Here is a 25,935-nt window from a genome sequence, read left to right on the forward strand (position 1 = left end):
TGGTTTTGAATTACTGTTTTATTCGCACAATTAAGACAGGTTTAAAGAATTTGGCTGCAAAAATGTGGTAAGGGGCAAGGGTGACTAGTGGTACCTACTTAATACGCCTACTACTCTAGGAACTAAGTTTAAACCAAAGGGAGAGTGGATTCATGATTCAGTGTTAGTTATTGTTTATTACATGGAAATAATTCTTCATTTTTAGAATGTGTAGATGAAAAAAGAATATCCCCTCTGTAAATTGTGAAAGTCAAGGCTAGAAGAGCAAGCTAATCCATTTCCAGTTTTGTTCAGAGTAAGGAAAATTAGGTTTCTTTGTTTTTCTTTCCTTTCTGAGCACCTTTCACCACATGAAGCAGGACAGGACAAAGGCAGATTCCTGTGCTTTCAATAGGTGTAGCTGGCAGTGAAAAGTGACTGCGTGGCAGCTGCATCAGTCTTCCCAGACACAACATACTGTCCTCTGCAAGCTAAACTATTAATCTGAAAAAGAAACAAAAAAAGAGGAGATCATATTAGCTTGGAGTAAGAAAGACAACTGTAGAAAGACAGTAGCAGTGAACAAAGTGCAAAATTGTGGAAAAAGGAGTCAGCTGCTGAATTCACTTATTATATTTATGAGCTAGCTTAGTTTTGTGACACTGTTTGATGGTCGCTAGCTGGTTGACAGTAAGGGGAGCATTTTTCTTCAGACAAACACTCCGCGGATGTAAGTCTACATCACAAAAGAAAATTATCCAGCTGTTTCTTGCATTAGATTTCTGTCACGCCAACTAGAATAATATCCTCAGTGTACAGGAAGCACCAAAAAGGGCAGGAATAAGAGGAACATTAGGAAGGTGACAATATGTCTCCAAAATAACACAGAGACGTATGACTCCTCTCTGACACAGAAAGGAGGGAGCAGCTCCTCTTGGCATCAAGGGGAAGGCCTCGTACCTGCGCCCGCTTACGGAAAGCCTCCTGTGCAGCCTTCTTGTTCTCTGATTTGCCCAGCCATGCTGCCAGGGCAGAGGCCTGCAGAGCCCTTCCGTAGGAAAAGGTCAGTTTCCAAGGTTTAGGCAGAGAGGACTGATTCATAGCATTCAGGTTGAGAGAAGCCTCCTCTTCACTTTGACCTCCAGACAGGAAGCAGATTCCTGAAAGAAAGAGACCTCAGGACTTAGAAACTGGGGCGCCCCAGCCGCCAAGCCACCATCCCTGACCTCTGTGTGCCAGAGAAATGAGCATGTCAGATGGAGGAGCAAGGCCAGTAGGAGTGACAGTGTGAAGGGATATATGGGAACAAATCAAGAATCACCAGGAACAGCAGCAGGCACAGTGCGGAGGAGAGTAGTGACGGTTGCTGCAGCTACATCCTGAGGGGTGTATTTTTTGGTGCAGGCATGCCCGGCTGTCACCATGTTGGGTTTCAGCAATGTCCCCTCCAGGTAGACATGATGATCGTTCAAGGCCTTGTAGACAGCAGCCAGAACCTGGGGGAGCGAATAGGAGGATTGAATACACATCTGTGCTCAATGCTTTACCTCAGCCTACTATGGAGAGACAGCTCATTCCTTGGAAGTGGGAGAAGATCAAACTAAATTTCTTGAAATTTGTCACAGGGGTTGCAGCCCTGGAGGCACCGATACTTTTGTGATGACTAGGACACTGCTTTCCTTTTTTATTGGATTTGTCCTTACAAACTGACATACTGAACAAGGAATAAATGACTTTATAACCAATGTATCCTTTTCAGCTCAGGAATGCTTATATTGACAGTTTGACTGGAAATCCAAAAACAGGGATTCTGCTCTCACATTTGCTACTAGCTAATTATTTGACTATGAGTGACCCATTTCTGTGATACAGTTATGAAGGACCTTTTTGGTCAAAACTCATTGAAATCTGTCAATGCAAACCCTGCATAAGATTAACTACTGATTTGTGAGGGGGCAGAGATCAAGAATCTTACCTTTTCTGTGACATACTGGCAGCGCTGGAGATCGTGGTCTCCATCAGGTAAGACTTCTGGCTCCACAATGGGCACCAAGCCATTCTAAGGAAGGAAAAACAAGGAAGTTTTTGGAGGTGGGAAAGAAAAACTGTCCTGGCTGTCTGTATTGTCTCTGGTGACATGCCTTCTTGCTGCACTGCCCTTTCTCCACATTTCCCAAGACCCTCACAGAGATCCACTGTTCACAATACCTAGTCTATTATCAGAGGGAACAGTGAAAAAGGGACGAAAACATCTCAAGGAAGGCTGCAGAAGGGTAGATACCTGCTGGCAGATGCTGGCATAGCGTGCCAGTGTGTTGGCATTCTCTTGGATGGCAAGTTGAGAGGGTGTTGTGCTGGTGATCTTCAACACTGCACGCCACTTGCCAAAGTCAACACCATCTTTCTTGTACTGGGCGCAGCGCTCAGACAGTCCATCCAGTCCTGCATGTGAAAGAACAGAGCTTCAGTGAGAACAGCTCTTTCAGAAATAACTCTGAAAAGTATCATGACACCAGCCAAGGCTGCAACTCCTGTTGAGTCACCCCATGACTTTCACTAGTCATAGCTAAGGCTTCTTAGATCTCTCCTTACCTTCAATGGTGGTTTCTCCATTTGTTCCTGCTAGGGGCGATGTGCCTTTATCCAGCTGAAGAGACAGCAGAAACAGAAAGAGTTACAGAGTGAGGGAGGTCAGCCTGAGCCTTGCACCCCAGAGCTAGTCTACCTTTGCAGATTAACTGTGAGTAAAGTATAGGGCTGAACAGACTGCTAGTGGAAGGAAGGGAAGGGCTCCAGTAAAGGGGAGGAACAGGAGAGAACTGGGTCATGGGGGCAACATGCAGGTGGCTGTGGGGAGTAGATCAACAGCTCTGTCAGCTGCAGAAAGGATTTAATTAGGTTATTGCATGGAAGGATGTAACTGCAGTGAATGGTAAATATATGGGTGCTGTTGGACAAAAGGGTCCTGCATCGGTTGCAAATGTTTCACTGGTTAGTTGTACAAAAGCAATGCAGAGAATGGTGGCAGAGACATTCTAGGGATTTCAAAACCGAAAAAAAAAACAAACAAAAGTTGTTGTTGGGAGTGAGTATAGCCCCCACACATGTACAGATACTCACTTTTATTCCCACCACAATGCCTTTTTCTTTGATGATAGCTGGAAACGGTTTTCCACTGCTGTCTTTCTGATAGAGAGTCTCATGGAAAAGTATCACTCCCCCAATGCTCTGGTTGATGGAAGTATCAGAAGAGAAGAGTATCTCTCGAAAAGCACGGCGATTTTCCTCTGTGTTCTCCACGTTGATCCTCTGCAGCCTGTTCCCCATGGTACCTAGAAAGGTGGCCAAAGGCCAGACAGAAATGTGTTAGGCCTTGCTGCCCTGGTCCAAGAATACAGTAATTAGAAAGAACTGGGGCTTCAGTGCAGCAGCACATAATTTGTCAGCATTTGCATCCCTGTTGGCTGAGATGTGCCTGCTCAATCAATGGACTTTTACTTTTTTTTTTTTTTTACTCTACTGAATTCAAAGATGAAGCAAAATGGGGACAAAAGTTTGGGTATTGCTAATTGATTGCTATCCAGAACTCACCCACTGATTCATCTGCAGCTAGGATCCCCTTTCCTGAAGCCACGATCCGCTGAGCAATGTCTGAAAGAGCTTTCTTCTGCTCTGGAGACAGCGCTGGGAACTGGTGAGTCATGGTGACTTATCTGTGGGAGACAATTACAGTTACAAGCTGAAGGGAGACTGTATGCACGAACCATGAGCCTGAGGCACCAGGCATCAGTATTCCTATTGGAGGCCTCTCGGTGCTTGTCCAGTCCACATTGTCATGACACATGCCCAGAAATCCAGTGTTAGTTCTTCTTGGTTTGGTATGTCTGGCAAAACTAGAAGAGGGAAATGCAGGAGCTACATCCCAACACATCCTTCTACTGCAGAAGTGGGAAAGACTGCGTTTCGCATGGATTTGCTCACAGACTAAAGGAAGGTCAGTGAGTCAAAAAAAATAATATGTGCCAAACTAACAAGTATGCTAATTGTGGGTACTGCAAACTTCTTTGCAAAGCACTTCGGACCTGTTGGTCCTAATCAGAAGACTGACAATTATCACATAGCTTGCTTTTGCACTCTTCCTAACGGTGCCCCTTCTCCCATTCCCTGCCCTGTGTTGGCAGTACTTGCTGCTTTGTCTGCTTGCCTTTTCGCCTCTGCTGTCCTGCCTTGCTCTGTAGTTCTCTCCTCCCACATGGCTGTTCTCAGAACTGTACCATGTTGCTTGCTCTGGACAAGATGTGGGAGTTGAGAAGGATTTACCATCCATTTCTGTCTTCTCACCTCTGGCAGAGGTTTACCAGCTGCACATATCCTGCACCTGAAATCCAGGTTCTGTCTTGTTTTGACAAAATGTTTGGTATTATTAAAGTTCTCATTAAATTGGATTAAAATATAATTTATCATCTGAATAGTCCACAGTAATTCACTACAGGTAAGCACCTGTGAGTTTGAGCCGTGAAGGCTCTCTGTTGTCTGTTCATCATCTTCTGTACCTAGAGGACCACCAGTGAAAGTATCAGCAAGTGGTACATCCATGAGATGAATCATTAAAAACAAGACCAAATATCTCCACTAACAAGTTTTATTCCAGAGGAACAGGCCTCTGGGTAGCATCTGCACCTTCTGTTTCCCTAATTCAGCCCTACAGGGGCAGGGGACATGTACAAGCATACATGCAGCCAAGCCCTCCATCCTCTCTCCCTGCCCACTGCCACTACATCGCCAGGCTCCCTGTGTAGCCTTCCCCATTGAAGGGCATAGTAGACAGTAACAGGGGTCCGGCTGCTACTAATGGTGTGGTAGATGCCGACATCGGTGGAGTTCTGTGCACCATGCCATGCAAAGTGCTGCCCAAATTTCCTAGCAACAATACTATCACACTGCTCTGACTGCTCTGGTGTCTCTCGTTTAAAGTTGAAGGTGTTTGTACTGTTACTGTGCAAGGTTTAAATGGTATTGTCTGTCAGTAGAGGCTGGTCAGTATCCAGATGTTTTGTTTTTATCTTTTTGTGATTTTTTGGGGGGCTAGAATTTATCCTACGTGACTTAGCAGCACTGAGTTATTCTAGGTTTAGAAGAATTTCTAGAGAGTGATGAAGAGTCCATTAAATGAAGGGGGTCTCTTCCTCTCCCAAGTGCTGAAGTGCATTGCTGTGGTCTTGCAAAGCAGCTTTTGCTGAACTTTCTATGGCCAGAGCTTTGGGAAGCATCCTTCTACAGTGGTGGCTGCAACTTCATTACTCCTGGTTTTTATCCTGTTTAGCCCACCTAAAAAAACTTCAACTATGGTTTATGCTACATAGCTATAAAGCAGATCTCTAACCTTCCTCACCACCTGCTTTCTGTGTCTGATATGTCTCCTGCAGAACTCACAGAAAAAGGTAACTGCCTTTTTACCGTGATTACTGTAATAGTTAATGTTGTAAGCACTTCAGCCAAACCTGTAAATTGCTATGCAAAATGATAAGGAACAGCTCTAGTAGTTCACAGTCTCAGTGAAAAGACTGCCAAATTTTTAGAGAATGTGACCTAGTCCAAGGTCGAATTAATGAATCGCTAAACCAGTAAGGGGATTTCAGAGCTGCAGTTTGGAGGTGTGTTACAGCATAAGCAGGTGTATCCAGATAATCTTTAATCCATCTAGCTGAGTTACAAGATCATCAGTCACTCTGGTTACATTATTACGGGTATGCATTCTCTCCAGTAGTGCATTAAACAATGATACTAATGTCTTTTGTATTTTGCATGTTCCTCGTGCTTGCAGAAAGAGAAACAGAGACAGTTATCACCCAAAACCAGCCTGCAAAGCAAATTGCTGAAACATGGAAATACGAGATTTTAGTGGGTAATACTGGTCCAAGTGTGTGCTCAGGGAGACTGAAACAATAAAGTGTAGTTCCACAAGTCAGAGATGAATTGGAAGACAGTAAGTTTGTTCCAGTTTTCATGCAAGTATCCCATAGAATGTGAAGAAGTAGATGGAGACTTGACAAAAGGCTCCCCAAAGCCTGTGATCTGTAAGGCTGTGGTGAGTGGTTCCCAGCTGCTCTGCCGAGCTACAAGGAGCAATAAAACACACAGTGTGTCTAACTGAAATGGTGAATAAATGAGTGCAAAAGAGCACTTGTCAGGGGAGTGATAGCTCAAGGTCCAAGATCTTCAAGGACCCTTTGTTTAGGGTTTTTTACTTTCCTGTGAGTCTCTCATGAGGGATATAATCACTAAGGATCTTCCCTGCTGGATTCTGGAGTGGGTGACCCTGCTGTAAGGTACGGCTCTGGGCATATTGAGGGGGCTGGAGAACACTTACAATTCAGTAACACTTCTTACAGCTGCCTTTTAAAGATTAAGCTCCCAGCACATCCACTGAAACATTAATGACTCTTACAGAGGCAGTCTCTCTGGATGTGTCACCACACGTGTCCTGAGGAAAAACAGTTGCAGCCAGGCAGGCAGCTCACTTCATTCTTCCATGAATGAAGCCTCTTTGCCCTATCCCTCTGCTTTATTTAATTTTTCCACTTTTTCAAGCAGGGAAAAGCTGGAAGGAACTTTGTTCTGAGTAACAGTATCTAGAAGATGTCCCACCAATATTTTCAAGAAGATTTATTTTTATTTACCCATTTTAGGCTGTGGGCTAGTGTCCTAAGTATCATAAACTCAAGTCATTTCACATTAATTTGTGTAAGTATAGGACAGCAATTATTCTCTTTTTATTAACCACTCCTGTAATGTATTTTTAAAAAGTGGAAGAACAAACAAAGAAATGGGACTGCACAGAATAAGTAACAACAGCTTAATGTCTACCTGGAGTTTTTGTCAGGCTTCAGCAACTTAAACAAACCAAGTTCTTTGTTCAGTCCCCAACCTGTGACCAGCAGGGGACAGGAGTGGGGAGAAAGAGAATGGCACAGTTGTAAAAGTAAATATCATGAAAGTAAATATCATGTTGCTGAAGTCTCAAGTTTTTCTCAGCCACTGTAACAGAGGACTGCAGGGGAAATATCTACATGGATATCAGCACAAACACTGTGTCCTGTTAATATTAATAGTGAGAACCAAAGGGCAGAGGCAAGTTGTACAGCAGAAGGAACAAACTGTTAAATCACACATCAGATCATCTTGTAAAAATTAATATTCTTCAGCTTCTTTTATTTCCAGACACCTGAAGTGACTGGCATTTTCTAATCTTACAGAAAATCTCACCTGAGTCTTGGTTAGCAGGTGGGAAGGGATCAGATCAGCATCTGTTTTCTCTTGGGTCTCTTCATTGCCTTCTTTTATAAAACTGTTTCCAAATGTGCTGGACCAAACTCTCAAAATATTGTTTGTGTCCAACGCATGTAGCTTTGGCTGCTCAGCTACTGGTAAACACAGCCCTTCAACATCACCCCTGACAGTCAGCAAAACAAAGCACATGTGCATATCACTGCGCTGTGCATGCAGGAGATTCTGCTTCAGGCCAGTGCACGTTACAGGGTTCGCAAAAGCAGAAGTTGCACGTACAGATAAATGCATGGTGTTGACAGGGAGAATGAAATGTGTTCAAAAATTTAGGCTGTGACACTTTGGGCACAGTGTAAACCTGACTGGGTTTGCTCCTCATTCATAGATGTATGAATTCATGGGAGGGTCAGTCCCATGATGTGGTGCACACCTGATACGCTCTGTACAGCCAGCAGATCTATTGGCCTCACTTCCCTGTGCAGCTCTGTTAAAAACCTTTGCCTGAGTATGTTTGGTTCCATGGCCGCTGGGCAAAACAGGGGTACAGATGGTTGGACAGCCCTGGCACCGTCTTGCTGACGGAGCACATTCCTACCTAGCCTGCCGCAGACACCCAGCTGGCAGCAGCAGCTGATATGCTCCATTGCAGTGTGACCATTCAGGGCAGCCAGGTCAGGGCGTGAGGGTGCCAGCAGGAACACCGTGAAGTTCAGCCAGAACAGATGCCCAGACATGTCCTGGGACAGCAGCGATCCCACCAGGGCCACTGAGGCTGGGGAACAGCTCCTGGCAGACTGAGCCCATCAGGCAGTGAGCTGAGCAGGGACCAGCAACAAGGCCCAGCAGCATCCTGTGCAAGCAGGGCTATGGCTGGGGAGCCATGGGCGGACAGGGATTGTCCCCCTCTGCCCAGGACTGGTTATACCATGTCCAACTGCATCTACTTTTGTGCCCCTGTGGTACAGGAAAGGCACCAACAAACTGGAGTGAGTTCAGCAGGTGCCACCAAGAAGGTTGGTGGCTGGAGCACTTGCCCTGAGAGAAGAAGGCCTCAAGGCTGGGACTAGGCCAGCCTCGAGATAGCTTCAGGGGCACCTTGCACCAGCTACTGGCACCTACAGAGGTGATGTGCAGACAAAGCCAGGCTCTTCACAGCAGTGCCTGGCAGGAGGGCGAGACAGCAGGCATAAGCTGAAAGTAGAGAGGTTCAGAATGGATTTTAAGAATTTTCTTCCCTACTGGGACAACCAAGCAGTGGAGCAGGTTGGCAGAGGGGCTGTGCTGTCTTCGTCCTTGGAGGTTGTCAAGACCTGACTGAAATCATGAGCAGACAGGTCTGACTTTTTGTCTTACCCTGCTTTGAGCAGGAGGTTGGGTTACAGACCTCCTAATGTCCCTTTCAAACTGAATTATCCTGAGACTCCACATGGAGTACTTGTTTTTGGAAGCTGAAATAAAAGCGTTTACTTCTGTATGTGTGGTGAAGGAGCTGTGAGGGAAGAATGGGATGTTTCTCCCCTCGTGTCTGTGGTGGGAGTGAAGGTTTTAATACAGCAAAATGTTTCACTTCTGGGTGCTAAGAAGTGAGACAAGAGCATGGGACAAAAAGATACTCAGACCTATTTCACCTAGAAAAAACAGCAGATGCTTTTGATTGTCATATTAAATATTAGGAAAACTGAAAAAAAAAAAAAACAGATTTCACCATTTTGACAGGTCTTTGGGGGCATATATAAAGGCAAATTGCTTGGCAGATTTTTGCTGACTCTTAAGAGGTTGAGAACCTGAGTGAATGTACCCCCAGTTTCCCCTCTCTAGCAACTGAGAAAGGAAGATACGTTTTCAGGGACCTGGCCTCTGCTTTTGGTGTAGAGCACTCCTGGAGAGCTCATGATGGCTAGAGATGAGGTGGCCACAGACACGGATTAGTTGGAAGTAAGTATGGTGATTAGGGTGAAGGTTCTTATCTCTCAGGGCTGGGCTCTTCTTAGAGAAGGTAAAAACTTGCTGTCATACTTGCCTGAGAAAAACTTGCCTGGCAGCAGGGGAGGTTGAGGGAAGTGGAGGTGACATTTTCAGGTAGGCTACCTAGTTTTGGGTGCTAGGCACATGGGATAGTTGAGAAAGCGATGGAGGATCACAGGCTCTGTCAGGATCTAAATTACTTGACAGGCAATTTCCTGAAGCCAGCTGTTCACATCTAGAAAGGTTACAGCCTGCTGCAAGGGCATAAAAATGATATTTCCAAGCCTCTCTTTCCCCATTTATTAGTTTTCTACGTTGCAGACTATATCTTACATACCCTGCTGAAGAATCTTATCAGCACTAATGCTTCAGAAGAACTACACAGTGCACACAGATAATTACACTTTTGCCAGCATTGGCACTTGTCAGGACCAACTGCATTCTCCAGTGATTCTTTCTTCTCCTTGCAAAACAAAAGTTTATGTACTCCACAAGCATAAATAAACAGATAAGAAAATGAAGCGGTAGAAAGCAATGCAGGTATGTTACTGCTCTATTCTTGTAGGCTAAGGATTCACTTACTCCATGAGTTTTGAATTACTAAACTAAGTTAGAAAGCCAGTGTTAGCAGCAAATGGGTCACATTGGCAGATCACTGCAGAATGGCTGTGTGCTTATTCCTTGCAAACTCTTCCTGGAAAATAAAATAAAAATAAAACCAAAAACAACCCTCCCCCCACCCTCTGTAGATAAACACATTGTGTCACAGCTGCTGATTTGCATTACCACCTTTACAAGTTAGAAAGGAAATGGTTGTACTTACTTGCTTGTGGGCAGTGCCTCCGCTGCTCCAAGCTTCTGGTGAGGTGGCTGCAGGCAAAGAGACCCAGTCCTTCCAGTCACTAACTTTTATAAAACTCTTGACAGGTGTTTTTTTTTTTTTCTTTTTTCTTTTTTTTCACTCCTTTTTTTCTCCCTCCTCCTCAGGCTGGTTGGGGAATGTCACTGCACAGGATCATTGATTGGCTGCCAGACAACACACATACCACCAATTATTGCACCTATTCGCTCTCCCTGCTTTTCCGCCCACTTCTCCTCCCCCGTATATATAGCACCGTTTATGATGCTTTGAAACTGAGACTTTTCCAATTTTTTTTTTTTCAAATTATTCCTCTTTCTAAAACATACTGCAAATATTTACAAGATAAACCATGGCAATCGGTTACAGGGATCTGGGATAATGCTTTCAGTTTAGGTTTAGATCTTCTGGAAGCTTATACTCAGGAAACTTCACTGCTTAGGAAGGAAGAGTAGGAAACAAAATGCCGAACCTCTGGGGCAGATCCTTGACTGATCCTTACTATCATTCCTGTAGCTTCATAGGTATTAAACTGATTTTATTGAGTTGAAAATTTAGCACAGCAACATATTTCACTTCCTAATTAGTATACACATTGAGTAAATGCAATCCTATGGTAGCAGAGTTAATGAAATAGCAAGTTCTGATTTGCTTAAATGTGTGTGATTCATATACTGTATGTGTGAGAAAGATGGTTATCAGAAGAAATATGCCCACTTAGAGATGCACAAGTGCAAGGCAAATTCTCCATCGAAATCCCATTGAAACACCTTCTTCCCTTGCTACTATGACATGCAGACTTTTCAGTTGCTTAGTGCCGCTTTTCTTTGAAAAATACAAAAGCTCTATATATGGTACATCAGCATTCCATTTTATATCAAATCACACCACGGCTATTCACCAAATCCAAGTACATAGACCTCTTTTTTACTTTTTTTCATGTTGTTTTGTTCATAGCGCAGGTGTGTATTCCTGGAGAGAAGTACAACATGAGGACTTTTAGGCAAACATCATACCCTCAGCAAGAGTACACTTTGTGACCTTGGACATTAGTATGTCTTTACCCCGAAGACCCAGTGTTTGCCCGAAGAATGACGTAGTTTCTCCATTTGTTTGGCTCGAGTGGTGACACCTTTAGCCTTTACACGGACCCGGTGAGATGACTGATTTCTCCTCTCACTGAGCAGCACTATCTTCACTGGGTCTCTTCCTCCCTGAGCCCGTCTGTTCTAGAGCTGCATGCCAAGGTCAGTGCCTGCAGGACATCTCAACAGCGAACACACTGCCAGGGTTAGCCCTCCATGACAGTCAGTAGAGAAGCCTCTCAGAAAGCTGAGGGACAGCCTGACTGCTTCTGAGGGCCTTGTGCTCGTAATGTTTTGTTTCCCTTAATTTTCTTCTCCCTCATCCATCATCCCTTTTTGCTGAAGGATGCCGTGGCACACGACATGGATAGAAAGCTGTTGCTGCTTTATAGTGTTTGCTTTATATTCCATTTCTCCCACCCTAGCAGAAAGGGAAACCCAATGGCATATTAAAGTTTCGCCATCACAAACATAGAGGTGTCTTGTATGGATTAAAAGTGTTTTTATGGAAATATATTACCTAAGACCCTTTTGGGACTAAGAAGGTGTTATAATGATCGTCTTCTTCAGGTCCCCAATGAAAATTCAAATATGAATCCTGCCATCCCTGGTTTGGTTAGAAACTGTCATAGGTAGGAAAGTGCTTGGAAGTGTTTCTTTCCCAGTGCTGTCTGTGGTATGAACTGGCTGTCTTTTAGAGAAAAGCTAGGGTAAAGTCTTCATGAAAAAACAAACAAACAAACAAACAAAAAAACTTTCTGATATTTGGAAAACACTTTAGGTAATCCCATGCAACTCACTTTGCATTCTTAATTCTTTTAGAACTATATATATGTATATATATTTCCATATGGGAAGTGACCAGTTTGTGGCTTTCCATTTCTTCTGAGAGAAAATCCAGCCCTTGTAGCACTCGGACCACGGGTCCTAGCAGAGATTTTGAGCACTGAGGGGGGAAAGAAGTGAGAGAACATTATGGCTGACTTCTTCCCTTATTTTAGGAATGGGAGCCTTTTCATGTGGAATGAGTGATCACTCTAGGTAGTGTCCCTGTAAGTAAGACTCAGTACTGTTAACATGCAGAACCATGAAACCATCTGCAGAAATTAATAGTGGGATGACATTTAAAAGACACTTACTGGAAAAGAGTAGGTTCTGTCATCATCAGAGCTCTGTAATCATAGTTTGGGGATACACCAAAGATTAAGTTATAGTGGTACCATATCTCCATAGATAGTAAGAGGAATAGGCTTGCATGGTGAGGGGAATGCAGCATACTTACATTCAAACCAGAAACTAACCTTCCCCATAAACAATATCATTGCCTGCACTAATGCTTCTACAGCAAAATTAGTGCATTAGCCAAGATGTAAATGTGTTTCATTAAATTGTTTTTTTGAACTCATAGTATTGCCATCTCTTTCAGCTTTCTAGTCACCTAACTTGTTTGGGATTTCTGTTTGTTTGTTTGCTCTAGCTTTGTTCAGAGTAACATAATGCTGCCATAGGGCTGTGGCTAGCAAGATGGATGTCTGCTGGCATGAACACCTATGGTAGAGGTGTCTACAGCTGCTTCGAAAGAGATTGGATTTGTGGCCATGGACAGCAAGACTTTCAAAACTTGCATTGCAATACAGTAAGGCTGGGAGACCAGTGGTGGATGGAGACTGGGAGGAGAACTGAAGCCCTGGTGGGAGATGTCTTCATAATGTCTTCATAAGGAGATAGGTTGGGAAGATCTGAGGGCTTCAGGAAAACTGGAGGCAGGAGGCAAAGACAGACATGCAGGTGAGTGTTAAGAGGGTACAGATAACAACTTTGTGACAAGGTGGCTAGATAATGGACTGAAACAGGTGCCCTTTTCTAGCATCGTTTGTCGGTTGTGTTGTCAGCCTCCACGGATGATGTTAAAAACACAAGTGTCTAGCATTTCCTTTCAAATGCAGCATAACATAAGTGAATTTTATATTTGAATGGCTTGAAGGTTTTGCTAATGTTGATTTTTCAGTCTGAAATTACCAATGCAAAAGTTTACAGAACTATTCAGTACATTAAAGAATTTTAAAGACCATCAAAATCCATCTTTACAGGTGGCTTGGGTTATTACATGGGTTTTAATTTGTGGTTTTGCTTTCTTGAGTTTGACTATGCCCAATATGTTGTCTGCAAGTATTGGATTTTTGTAGCAGAAGGTAATTTAATAGATGTCCTTGTGATATGCCTGTATTATCCTTGCTGTCAAAGGATCTGTCAGTTCGGCATCGAGGTTTTAAGTGAAGCATGTTGATAGATGAAGTACTTTAAAGTCCTGGGAAAGACTGGTTTAATGGAAAGCCTGGTTTAAAGACATCAGGTATTAAAAATTAGAATTGCATACAGTTCTTCAGGTTGCTAATGTGTTTCTACCAGCATCATTCTGATACTGATTTTGCCCTCATATTAACATGCTTTCAAAACGGAAATAAAAAGTAAATGTGAAGAGAGAAGAAAGACAAATTTTAGTACCCCTGAGAAAGACACAGAAGAAAGAAATGGATGAAGCAATTTCAGAGATTACATAATTGACCGTCAAGTGAAAAATCAAAAACATAACAAAGTTAAAGCTTTCCTCTGCACTTCAATAAATTACGTGGTATTAATCTTATCAAAACTTGTGTGCATGATCAGGCCTGTGAAAAGATTTGAAATGAGATGGAAAAAACCAACGGGTAGAAAAAAGTTGGAAGAATGTCTGAGCATGATATTCACCCACATGAAAAACACCTGCCTCTGTGCACCCCAAGTGAGTGCTGCCTGCGTGATGGGGTTAAAGTCTAATCAGGACAGACTTGCGCAGAGTGGATTCTGCCTCCTCTTCACCTCTCTGCACCGTGCTGGATGTTTCCTGTTTTCTGTACTCTGCAGTCTTGCTTAACTGTCTCAAAGTCCAGCTTGTTCATCCCTATCTAATCAGAGGTATTGTTTATTAAGTGGTTTGTTTTCCTCATTCACCTCTCCTCCTAACCCCTGATGCAGAGAGCCTGGCCTTTAGCCCCGCTGAGAGAAACCACCTGTATTTCTAGCTCTGCAGTATTCAGCCGTGTCTGCAGACACGTGTGCATGGGTGCTGGGCAGGACTGGCGTGAACCCACATGTGCACTGAGAAGATTGCACAGGGAGGGTCTGCTCGCTCTTTGGTCTTCTGGCTTAAAACCGGGCTGCAGCAAACACCATGACTCGGAGTGAAATACAGGCGAGCACGTATGGCGATCATTATCAAAACACAAATGTTTGTAACGATTCCAGTGCTGCTGACAGCAAAGGAGGATACAACTTCAAATCAGGCTGTCAGTGGTGACATTTCTGGACTGTGCAAAATAGCTGTTGCAGGTCTTCTTCCACTTGTAAAGCACAGGATGTGAAGAAAAAAGTAGTAATGACACTGGTCTCTGTGCCTTTCTGCTGACATTTTGTTTTTTAAAAGAAAGTAGGTAAATAACTGGCTGCTAGAGTGGGACACTTACCTGTTTATTAACAGTTCATCTAAGTGGCACGTAGTCCCCAAAAAGCACACTTAAATGTGCTGCTTGATCATGTTGATACAAAGTTTGCAAAACACAGCAAGTACACCAGATGTCTGAAGTGGACTTATATGCTGAAAAGCCCATTAGAATTAACTGTGGTTTCTACAGTGCAGGAGGCACATTGCGCACCATGACTGAAATTAAACGAGAAAATGGGCCCTGAAAAATGCATAGCTGGCCAGAGGCTCAGTAACAGTGCAAGAAAATACAACACTATTTTTCTTCATCCGCACTTAAAAATCATGAGTAGCTACACAGCTGGGAATGTGGCTTTCATAGCTTTCCCTGCAGGACAAAGCCTTGGAAATGGACCTTCCTGTCTCTTTGCCTGGAGATGCACAAATAAACTGACTGGTGGGGAGAACTGAAAGCATGAGCTGTCAGGACAGGAGGCAGTTTGGGGAAATGGAGAGACACATGAAGCAAAGAAGCACAGACAACAGAGTGCCTAACTCCATATGCAGTTTTGGCAGATGTATGTCATACTGAAAATTATTCAGAACCATATGCTGCACCCTAGCATCTGCTGAATTTGGATACAACATCTATAAAGCTGGTGTGGAAATACATGAAAAGAAATTCAACTGCTCAGGAGAAACTGCCAGTGCATTTGTAACTACAGTTGCTCCCACACAAAATTCCCTTTTTTATTTTGTGAAATATGTAGCCTTACTATAGAAAATTATACCAAAAGTTAAACACCAACACTTCAAGTTTGGTTTTATCTCAGGTCCTTAGATTTTATTTCAGATTCACCCAGTACTTGATCGGAGAAGGGCATGAGCAACCTGGTGTAGATCAAGATCTCTTGAGTAGGGAGTTGGATCAGAGACCTTCAGAGGTCCTTTTCAACCTGAATTATCCTAGGATTCAGGGACAAGTTATTCATGTCTGTGCATATGCATGAAGTGGTCAAACAGAGAAGTATCTTTCTTCCATCAAATATAGTAAGAAAGGAGATGGACCTGCCAGTCAGGAAAACCAACAATGACATAGAGAAAGAAGAGACAATGGAGTTTTAAGAGAAACATTGTTTATTTTGTAGAAAGTTTGCTTGCAAATATCTTTAGAAAAAAACCCTAGATTTTAAACAAAAACACCCTGCATCCAGATATACTGTTCTTGAAATATCCAGTCTGGCTATTCACAATTCCTCACAACTGAGAGGAAGTATTTTTCCTTCTCTCTTCAATTTAGTGCCTTCTCAGTAACATTTTGATATCTGTTATAGTTAGAAAATCTGCTTGTGCTTCTAGTGTAAGAAAGACCTACCAATTTATGCTTTATGTTCTGCCTGGAATCATGCTTATGTTGGATATGCTTTGGAAACAGAGGTAGTTTTTTGTTTAATTGAATAATTTTCCCTGCGTTTTGAGTACTGCTGTCTGTCCTGTCAAGCAAGAATCCTCTTGTGCAAACAATAGCTGCTGCATTGAAAAATAGTCTCAGAATTGTCAGCCTGATTTTTTTTTGAATGTAAGAACAATCTCAAGGCTGTGTTTCAAGGAGTTTATGCTAGCCATGAACCCTTGAACTTAACATAGCGTGAGATATGGTAGCTCAGCTCCACTCTCTTAATGCTAAAGAGAGGTAAAAGATTTGTGTATTTGAAACTACATGTGTAGCCAAAATTGAATTTGTAGCCCAAACCATGGAACAAAACCACATTAATAACTAACCACCCATTTTTGTTCCAAGGGCAAAGGATAATTCTCTGGCTTGTCATTTTTAATAAAACGTGTAGCAAAGAAAACATTAACAAAAAAACTATATATACACTTTGCAGAGCTCAGAAGTAGCAGAGAGCATGTTTGTCCAAGCTGTCACCATATCATGGTGGGCACTAAGTACCTGAATGACTCGGAAGAAGCTCCCAGCTGGCTCAGTGAGAAGACCCACCTCTGTTTTAAAGGTGAATTGAGTACTTAAGGTAATAACTTCAGAAAGACCAGAAAAGTCTGTTAGCCCATTCCTTGCAGAAGGGGTCTCTTTCCTGATGATAGGCTTATCAGGAACTCCCTCATTGGCAAGGTAAAGCTGTAGCCCCTCTAAATGTTGTTTGCAAATGTTTTTCCTAGCCAACTTCCCATGGCTCTTTTGCCCTGAAAATTGTTTCCTAATTTAGAAGGGATTCCTCAAGTTCATGTTCTCAATTTTCAGATTTGAGGCTCGGTGAAATTATTGACTTCTGGAGGACAGATTAGGTATTACTGGAAAAAAAAATAAAAAAATAATAACATGAAGACAAACAGATTAATCATTTCCCACATCAAAACATTTATTAACTCCATATAGTCACTTGGTTTCTCTTCTAATGTTCCTTTCTTCCTTTTCCTTCCCTCCTTTTTGCTTTCCCTATCCCACTTACTGTACCTTACTGTGAGATTTTCATTGTGATAACAAGTGGGCCCTCACAAAAAAAACAGGGCATTGTTCTGGATTTGTACAGTACAAAGATAAAAAAAGAGTGAAGACAAAGCACAGCACACTGAAACATTCACAGCTGAAGGAGCATAAGCAAACAACTTGTATTTGCAGGTGCAGGCACTTAGTGGAATAAATAGACAGTGACACTCAAATCCTGCCATCAAATCCTGCCATGTTATCGAGAAGCCTGAGAACAGGTTTGCCCACCTGCCGCTGGTGGTTCTGTGTGACCGCTTTGATATCTTTGGGGTTTTCAGTGCGTAAAGATTAATGGCTTAGTTCTGCCTGTGCAATTTTTCCTTCGCCTTCTGACAGAAGAAATGTTTTGCCATTGGAATGACATGAAATCCACAAGCAACCCTTACTCCCGTCTGATTTCCAAAGATGTCATCAAAGTGTCCCAGCTGATCTACTGAGACAGCAAAGTTCACGTGCCTGAGCATGCACTGCTCAGGGCGGTGAGGCCGTTCCTCACTGGCTAGCTTGCATTATGCACGTGTTTTGTGTGCTCAGCACCCATCGTGGACTGACGGCTGGAGGTCTGCAAATATTTTCTTTAGTTTCATCTTTCAGGAGCTGTATGCCTTTCCAACCTGCAACGAGACTTGTTAAAAGCTAAAGGCTTAACTCACCCAAGAGACACTGGGGGAAGTAAAATTCAAAGTAGAGCTCTTCCTTCACCAAAAATAAAGAAACAAACAATACTTAACACAAATAATCCCATCAAAAATCCGTGAAAATATTGTACCTCCTTCTGAATCTGGGAAGATGGTTTCAAATATAGTTCAACTGAACTCCACCAGTAAGTGAATTTGATTCAAAGCTCACTGAAGTCCAGGTGTGTTATTTTCAGACAGAAAGATTTAAGTGACAGTTTTGATCTTTTATGAGATTTCTGCCACCCCCACAGTTTTATATTTAACTGTGCTCACAGCTGGGGTACAAAACACCCATCCTGGATGCCCAACAACCACAGTAAGTTAGTGGGTTGGTGTCAGAGTGGCACCCTGATCCATTGTGGTACTGTTGCTTGGTTTTAGGAGCAGCCAGCTTTGCTGCTTATGGACATTTTGTTTGTTGGCAGGAACAGTGAATGAACGATTTGAGCAGAGCTGGGAATTATAGCTCCAAAATGAAATAAAGGATCCTGCACCGTGGCAGCTGATGTAATCTCCCCTTTGACTTTGTGCTGATAGGAAGTCAAGGTAAATTCATGTTGAATGTCTAAGTCCAATCAGCAACTGATAAGGCCTCTTTTAATGACCTGGATCCACTACAGCTAGCGGTGATACCAAGCAACATGTCAGTCACCCTGTATTATTTATAACATCTGGAAATGTAACCATGAGAGTGTGCATTTGTGACTAATGGCTATCATTACGTTTTCCTATTCCTACCATCAGAGTTGACCTTTAACAAAGGAGCAGAGACTTAAACTTTCAGGAGCCTCTGTTCCAAGAAAAAGGAGTAGGAATGGTGGAGGTACGGACAGAATCTGTAGGGTAAGACAGTAAGAAATAGAGGCTTAGTAAAACTTCTGGAATCTACGTGAAATTTCAGGGAAAGTTCTCATTATAACCACGCTACCTCTGAAAGGTCTGCTCAAAAACCCAGCTTTGAAGCAGAAAGGTCACACATCAGTCCTTAGTGAGGATGGACAAATAAAGGCTCTTCCTCCTCACCAGGTTGAATTTGAAACATTCACTTTGTCCAACATTGCTGCTGCCGTAAGTTGAAGATTTCTGTCACCAGTGGAGAGTATGCAGTATAGTTGTTTATACTGTTGTGAGAGCTTTTTGCTAAGAATGATGGAGAGAAGATAATCCACACCCTCAGCTGAAAGCCTCTACTTCCTTCCCCAAGGTGTACGGTGATTAGTTCAAATTATATATTAAATATGGTCCCCGTGTACATGATTTTTTATATCTTTTTTTGTGCAATAGAGGTGTTCTTTGGCCACTTGGAGACACTTGATGTTTGTCGTGAGTGGCACAGCATCTGAGCTTGCACAGCACCTCTCAGCCCAGAGGCAAGGCTCTCAGGGCTTTGTGTCACAACAGGCATGAACCCATCACAGCAGTTTGGGGTTGTCGTTTAGCCGAAGGCTGGAATACATTCCCACGTGCCGGACCAGGTTGGGTTCCACCACGTAGGCATTCTCCCCCTTCGTGCGCAGCAGCGAGTAGAGGGCGATGTCCTTCGCAAAACCCTGTCGGCAGTGCAGCCCCTTCAGGTAACCTAAGGCACGTTGGGCAGAAGGAGCAGAGAAGAGCATGGCAGGCGTGCAGCACTCAGTGACGGGCACGACATTATACAGCATGGGGGCCAGCCGACGCAGCTCCAGCAAGTAGTGCCGTCCCACCAGCTCTGACAAAGCCATGCTGTACAAAGCAAAGAACAAGACGATGGGCCAGCTCAGGCCTGGGCGACCAGTTGCCCAGGAGTACCCACAGTTCAGCACAGGCCCCAGAAACATGCCCAGGCCCAGCCACTCGAGGATTCGCATGGGCTCAGGGTTGACATAGTGCTGAAGCCTCTCAGGATGGTAGAGCTTGAAGTAGAGTGCATCTCTGAGGTACGGTTTGGAGAATCGGGCCAACAAGAGGTGCTGCAAGACTGGGAATATCTCGTCCTCTGGCACAGCGTCATCTTCCACTACCAGGACGTATTCTGGGTTATACGCCAAGAGCGACTGCTCAAGGCAGAAGATGTAGTCCTGCTTCTCCTTCTCAAACTGGTTCAGTGCAGGGTCAGGGTCCTCACCAGTTCTGTCACGACTGACCATTGGAAAGAAGCTGCTCAGCAGCCTGACGTCCTGGTGGCGGCTGGGGTCTGACTCCACGTTACAGAGGAGGACACGGTGGCGCTGGCAACGTGCACCACATTGCTGGAGGAGGTGGTGGAAGCGGGAGGCCACCTGCAAGACATAGTGGAAATCATTCCTCCTCTGCACAGTGATAATGGTGACCAGCAACAAGGGCCGGAAGGGCTCGCTGGCAGAGGTCTTGGAGATGTTTGGTATCTGCAGCTTCTCAAAGTAATGGAGGGCAGCCTGGCCCTCCTGCTGGTTCTGCTTCAGGAACTCCTGGCTCATGGGATTCAGGTGCCAGCGCCGCAAATAAAAATACGAGTGGAGGAGCCGGTGGCAAATCAAAGGAGCCAGCACACCGAATGTCACTACAGTCAGCGTGAGGAGGTGGACGAAAGGGCTGGACCAGCGGCACCACCTCCCATAGAGCTGCCAGGCATGGTGTAACATCGCTGCTGCAGAAGGGGGGCACTCCTGGTCTATTCATGCCCTCTCTCCTTCACCTCCACTGCCTCTTCTCTGGATTGCAAGACATCACTGCAGCAGTAGCTGCCAAAGTTTTTCTTCCTACAGAGGAAAAAAAAAGGTGGTTAGTGAAATAGGAACAGTCAGAGTGGGAAGACCACGAGTCAAGAGAATGGAAAGCTGAGGCTAGTCACAAAGTAGGCCAAAAGAAAAGACTGCTGAGGAGTCCTTTGCGCTGGGGTCATCACAAAAATGTTGCAGAAGGCCGAGGAAATATGAGCCAAACTTGGTTACCTGCAATGTGCCTCACAGCCTTTTCAGCACATAGGAGCTCCAGCCTGAGTTAGCTGAGATAGGACTTTGCTGTGTTTGTTACTGTGCTTGAAATGTATAACAAACAGGCAACGGGGGTGCAGGAGGTTTGGACAAGGAAATCCTTTTCTGTTAAAGACAGAGAACTTCATGTAAAAAGCAGAGATACCCTTCTTTGGTCACAGTGACACAGTAAAATTTGGGTCGCAGCCAATAACCAAAGCCAGATCTCTGGTATCTCTGCCTAGCACACATTTGAAAGACAAACTTTTACCTCTGTGGAGTGACACATGCTTCCCTTCTGTCACTCACACCCTTCCAAAAGCGTGCATGTGTTTATACTGTACTCCACAGAGTGTGAAGTTAGATAACAAACATACGAATTTACTTCACTACAGGCATCTGTACACTAGGTGTAATGTGTCTCAGATGTCTCCTCCTGCCTAGACCCTGTGAAATACGTGGTAGCAGGATTAACAACTTGCAATTGAGCCATCTACTCATATTTATAACTTAAAAGCTCATGCCTTTCATTTGAATCTGCAGCATTTGTATATGTTTATATGCACATATGCGCACATACTTCAAGCAAGCACCCACCTTCACAGAAATGAGATTTTGCCATTTCGGCTTTTCTGTTCTGCTTCCTTGGGCTGCTATGGACAACTAAATGCCAGGCTTACACAAAACTGTGGCATTTAGGCTGTTCATATAAATTATCCAGTAATTTCCCTTTTTAATCTGCCGTTTGCCTTTCCTTTTTACTTTCCACTCCCTCCCCTTATGAAATGAGTTATTCATGCTCCCCAGCTGACTGACTCCATCCCCCATTCAGTGGAGAGTTTCTCCCATTTTTAACCTTCTGCCTTCATGAAGTTCTAACCATTAAATGGTGCTCCCAGACCAAAATGTTACCCATTTTCCTTCTATCCTGTTTTCTGAAGCATCCTGAGGAAATGATGTGTGGATGGATAGAAATTAGTGCCATGACATTTCTACTCTATCTCAGAAAAAAAGGGCCACCACATAGAATCACAGAATCATAGAATATCCCGAGTTGGAAGGGACCCATAAGGATCATCGAGTCCAACTCCTGGCACCACAAAGGTCTACCCAAAAATTCAAGCCATATGACTAGGTGCATAGTCCAAATGCTTCTTAAGGAAGGAATGACTCAGAACAGTACATGGTGTCTGAATCTGGGACTACTTCAGAACTGCTTTCATTACTGAAGTCACAGATTTGGCACGTTCACTATTAAGAGAACTACTTTGTATTGCTCTATGGCAATCTGGTGATCTTATATCAAAGGCCTTTTACAAAGATTAATTGATAATATATGAGATTTACTCTAAATCTTTGTCAGAGACCAGCTCCTTCATACTGTGACACTTTAAATAGTCGATGGATAGATTGTGACATCAGTGTTGTGCTATCTCATGAGTCATGAAAACACAAGATTTCAAAGATTCGTGTAAGTAAAGATACCAAATAAGAAATCTGCACATCAATGCATGGGAAACTATAGTTGTGTTCCCATAGGGTTTGTTTTTTTTTACTTCCTGATTACACAATCCTGTTTCATACACAGTGTATTGTATCGCACTAGTGGACCTTGTAAAGGCCTTAAAGGTGATGGTTGCATTTCAGCCACCAGATCCAAGCCATCATGATCCACAGTATGCAAACCTGAAATCCATCAGATGTAAAATCTCACATTTAAATTCACTAATTCATCCAAAACCCAGGGCTGTTCCTGTTCTCTTTTTCTGCTAACCAATAGCAAATGCTAAGGGAACACACAACTACAAGTCCCAACTCACACTGGCACACTTTTAAGCCTCCTCGCGATGTAAGCAGTAATGTTGGCACTGTGACTAAGTCAGGCACCAAATGTGAAAGTGAGGACCACAGTGGGAAAATAACAAAGGAGATGAAGAAGAGCTAAAAGATAGTTTAGTTCCCAGGTGGTAAAGAAACTGACTTTTCATCTGCCAGCTCTGCTGGTGATCTGCGCTATGGGAGCTGTGAGCCTGCAGTGAGCTCTGTGGGTTCTGGGATATACATTCGTGCATTAATAACCCTCACCCAAGAAGGAGCCCTCTTTTTTATTATTTTATTATTATTATTTTTATTTTTTTCTTTTTTCTCACACAGAAAAAAGGATCTTGCATCCTCACTGCAGCACTGGGAGCAGCTGCCTGGCAGCTGGCTGAGCTCCACAGGCTTCAGCCTCTCCTATGAACCACAGAGCAACTTGCCTGGGGTCCTGCTCCTCCACAGCTGCCCCAGGGGCAGGATCAGTGGCAGCACAGGATGGTGCTGGCCAGGTGCCGGAGGGCTCCCCAAGTCTGCTGCTCCAGCTGGTCGTCCCCCAGCCCTGGGACTCCCCCGGCCCAGCTCCGGGCTCCCGACACAAGGTGAAGCAGCCAGGTACCTTGCTGGGATGTCCCTATTCACTGGCCTTCCCAACTGAACCTGGCTTTGCTTTGCCTCCACAGCAACAAAATTAATGATCTTGCTAAAGGACTTGCACTGGTTTTGCAACTCAAGGAAAGCAACCATCTAACAGCACTTGTGCCTCTCCTCCAAACTTCCTCTGCCGCCTAGGCTGTTAGCATGCACACCGGCTGCCATGCCAAATAGCAGCTGACCTCCAGAGGAAAAGGGTGCTTTCACTAGGTAGCAGAATGGCCAAGGAGCCTAACGATGGTCAAGATCACATTAAGACAGGCCAAGTACTCTAGTTCATGCAAAAAAAAAATGTGATGAAAGATTTAGAAAAGAAGGGGGACACTGCATTGGCCTCCTTTCCACTTCTTGGCTGTAACACTGGGAACCAGGAGCTCCAGATTGAGAAAACAAACTCTTGCTTTCACAGAGATAACATTTGATCTTACATGCAGGACTTGAGACCAGAGTTTCTCATCAGGCTGTTGTATAACCACTAGGATGGTTCCAGGTTTACCAAAGCTATTCTGTTTTCAGGAAGCTGTCAGTACTGTCACTTCCTTTCTTTTCACCATTTTACAGGGCTTGTTCTTTTTCAAGTGGCATTTCAGACAGCAAAATGAGGTTTGAGATGAAAAGACAGAAATTGGAATGGGGTTTCACAGTGTTTTAAAAACAAACTGCATGACTCACGAATAGTTACTTCACAGCCATGTGAATGCTTGCAGGGGAAGACATTTTTATACCTGCTCTGTGTAGAACTGAGCCATCACTTAAACATACAGCTGTGGTGATACAAAGCTTTGTTTTTTGTTTTTTGTTTTTTTTCTTATTTAGATCCTGATGATGCAGATTCCCTCCAGCAACCCCTGATTCAGGTCAAAAATCTACATCCCCATCTTCATTAGCCTCCTAATTACTTGGCTGAATTGTACTGCTCAGGGAAATGCTACCTTTGCATACACTGAGGTAGAGTAGAAAAATGCTCAATTTCCTCTTTGGGACGCAGAATACTGTCATGTGTTCTGGTGATTTAAAAGAGAAAGCTGATTTTCTGCCTACTCCAAACTCCTCTTCAAGGTGTCCTGAGGGCAGGTATTCCTGGAACAAAGCCTCCCACGTGTCTCAGAGCTGAGAAATTCTAGGAGGCTCCTGGATTGCTGAGGCAAGAGAGGGCATCTCTGTCCTCTGCTGCCTCCTCTGTGAGATAAGGCCATAATTACTCCCGCATGATTACGTCTTAAATGATCCTTTGCCTAACTGAAGTTCTGATCATTGTCAATGGAAAAAGCCAGGGCTTTTCTAACATAAGGAGCAGCTGTAAAGAAATCACGCTGTCAGATGCCACAGCGTCCTTGCTGTGTGAAACAGGGACAGTAATGTTGTTCGTGGTTCAAGTCCCCACCTTGGCCACTGTGGTAGTAGGAGCAGTGTCCATACAAAGCTGTAGCTTTGGTTTTTGTGTTCTTCCCATGGAGGCATCCCCAGATGAAACCTTTGAGCAAAAAAACGCCTCTACTCCCCAGACTCCCTACACCCTCATGACCAAGACTCTATCAATTGACTTCCTCTGGCAGAGAGACAAGAGCTTTGTCTTGAGGATGGCATTGTTAGTGCATGAGCAAACAGTCCCACTTGAATCTGAGGGAAGCTGATTCAAGCTCTGCAAAGCCATAAAGAGCCACAGAAATTTTCTTCTGCTTCATACATTTATGCTGTCAGCTCACAATGCTGTATGGATACCCGCATCTTCTGAAAAGCAAGGTCCCTACCACCAGCTGATCAGTATTGCTGGACCAGATGGCCAGCTTTTCTCATCTGCAATTCATCATGCAACAGTTCTTTCCCTGTTTTCTGACAGTTTTCAGTAAGTCAGTTGCCAGATAATGTTTCTTCAATGTGTTCAGGCTTGCATTGAAAACAGCAGTGTCAAGTAGAAGCCAAGTGTTTGCAGATCTGACCATTGTATTTTAATACAAAACTGGGAGCTGGGCTCCCTAGAAATTACAATCTAACTTGGCCAGAGCTGTGCTACTAAAAACATGAGCAGAATGCTAATGCAAGGAGCTCAGCAGTTGTTCTTAGTATTTATTGGCAGGTACCAAATATATCTCTTATGTCTTCTATCAAGCACTGCTTAAGGCAGTTGCCATTATGTTGTTTGTAGACAAACGTAGAGCGTGCTAGTGCCAACAGTTGGCCAGAATGGCTAATAGCCAGTAAAAAAAAAAACACAAATTTATAATGAAGCGGCCGTTTGCTGTGGAAGTCATTAAAGGTTCTGCTTGTGTTTCTTCTTTAACACAATGGTTGTCAAATAAGCCAGGCTGTTTCATTAAGCTTTCATCTAAAATGTTCCTTGCTATGGCAAAGAGCATGCTTACTGGTGATACATGTGACTTCTCTGTTCTCTCTGAAAACTTTTTGTTTGTTTGTTTTAATCCATGCAGGAGTTATATGGCATGAGAGGTAGAAATCAAGGGCACAGCAGTCTTTTCTGACCTGCCATTCCCCACAGCCTGCCAAAGAACAGTAAAACTGGTTTGGTCCAAAAAGCTGGAATTATTACGTATATAAATTATTATTGAATAATCTATTATTATATTGTATTATTATTATAAATTATTAAATATATATATATACTGATCTACAGGCAGTGGTTTGTAACTCTATGCTGTTGGTAAACCTCAAAAACTCTGGAATTCTGTCTTGAAGGTATGTTTGCTGATCAGC

At 43.6% G+C, this 25,935-nt stretch overlaps 2 protein-coding genes and 1 long non-coding RNA gene across 6 annotated transcripts in view; 1 reads left to right on the forward strand and 2 right to left on the reverse strand.

Annotated features, from left to right (window-relative positions):
• On the reverse strand, positions 1-10,216 carry ALDOB (aldolase, fructose-bisphosphate B). Its single transcript, XM_068666333.1, has 9 exons — positions 10,055-10,216; positions 3,571-3,692; positions 3,100-3,311; positions 2,572-2,626; positions 2,261-2,421; positions 1,955-2,038; positions 1,301-1,475; positions 940-1,139; positions 1-483 (listed from the first exon to the last, which is right to left on the reverse strand). Exons 2-9 carry the CDS (start codon positions 3,680-3,682, stop codon positions 388-390), a joined length of 1,095 nt encoding a protein of 364 aa, XP_068522434.1. The 5' UTR covers positions 3,683-3,692; positions 10,055-10,216; the 3' UTR covers positions 1-387.
• Positions 3,811-16,650, forward strand: LOC137847801 (uncharacterized). The gene is made up of 4 exons (XR_011091078.1): positions 3,811-6,308; positions 11,048-11,337; positions 12,653-12,963; positions 16,525-16,650. It is a non-coding gene; the product is annotated as an uncharacterized lncRNA (long non-coding RNA).
• PGAP4 (post-GPI attachment to proteins GalNAc transferase 4) overlaps positions 15,752-25,935 on the reverse strand; it is a 13,888-nt gene continuing 3,704 nt past the window's right edge. For 3 of the 4 annotated variants that reach the window (XM_068666329.1, XM_068666328.1, XM_068666330.1), the window contains exon 2: positions 15,752-20,541. In XM_068666329.1, coding sequence (XP_068522430.1) covers positions 19,237-20,424 — 1,188 coding nt within the window. In that variant the 5' untranslated portion in view covers positions 20,425-20,541 and the 3' untranslated portion in view covers positions 15,752-19,236. Of the gene's footprint in view, positions 20,542-20,733; positions 23,991-25,935 lie in introns of those variants that run through there. The other variant, XM_068666332.1, reaches the window with a different exon arrangement.

The sequence above is a fragment of the Anas acuta genome, chromosome Z (assembly GCF_963932015.1).
Source record: "Anas acuta chromosome Z, bAnaAcu1.1, whole genome shotgun sequence".
NCBI classification, from domain to species: domain Eukaryota; kingdom Metazoa; phylum Chordata; class Aves; order Anseriformes; family Anatidae; genus Anas; species Anas acuta.

What these genes read in the sequence shown, in the direction of transcription:
- ALDOB (XM_068666333.1), bottom strand. Translation starts at nt 3,682, where the DNA reads ATGACTCACCAGTTCCCAGCGCTGTCTCCAGAGCAGAAGAAAGCTCTT. An exon ending in GCCAGTATGTCACAGAAAAG is followed by an intron (nt 1,476 to 1,954) that starts GTAAGATTCTTG and finishes TCGCTCCCCCAG; the next exon opens with GTTCTGGCTGCTGTCTACAA. An exon ending in TGTGCCTGCTGCTGTTCCTG is followed by an intron (nt 1,140 to 1,300) that starts GTGATTCTTGAT and finishes TCTTTCTTTCAG; the next exon opens with GAATCTGCTTCCTGTCTGGA.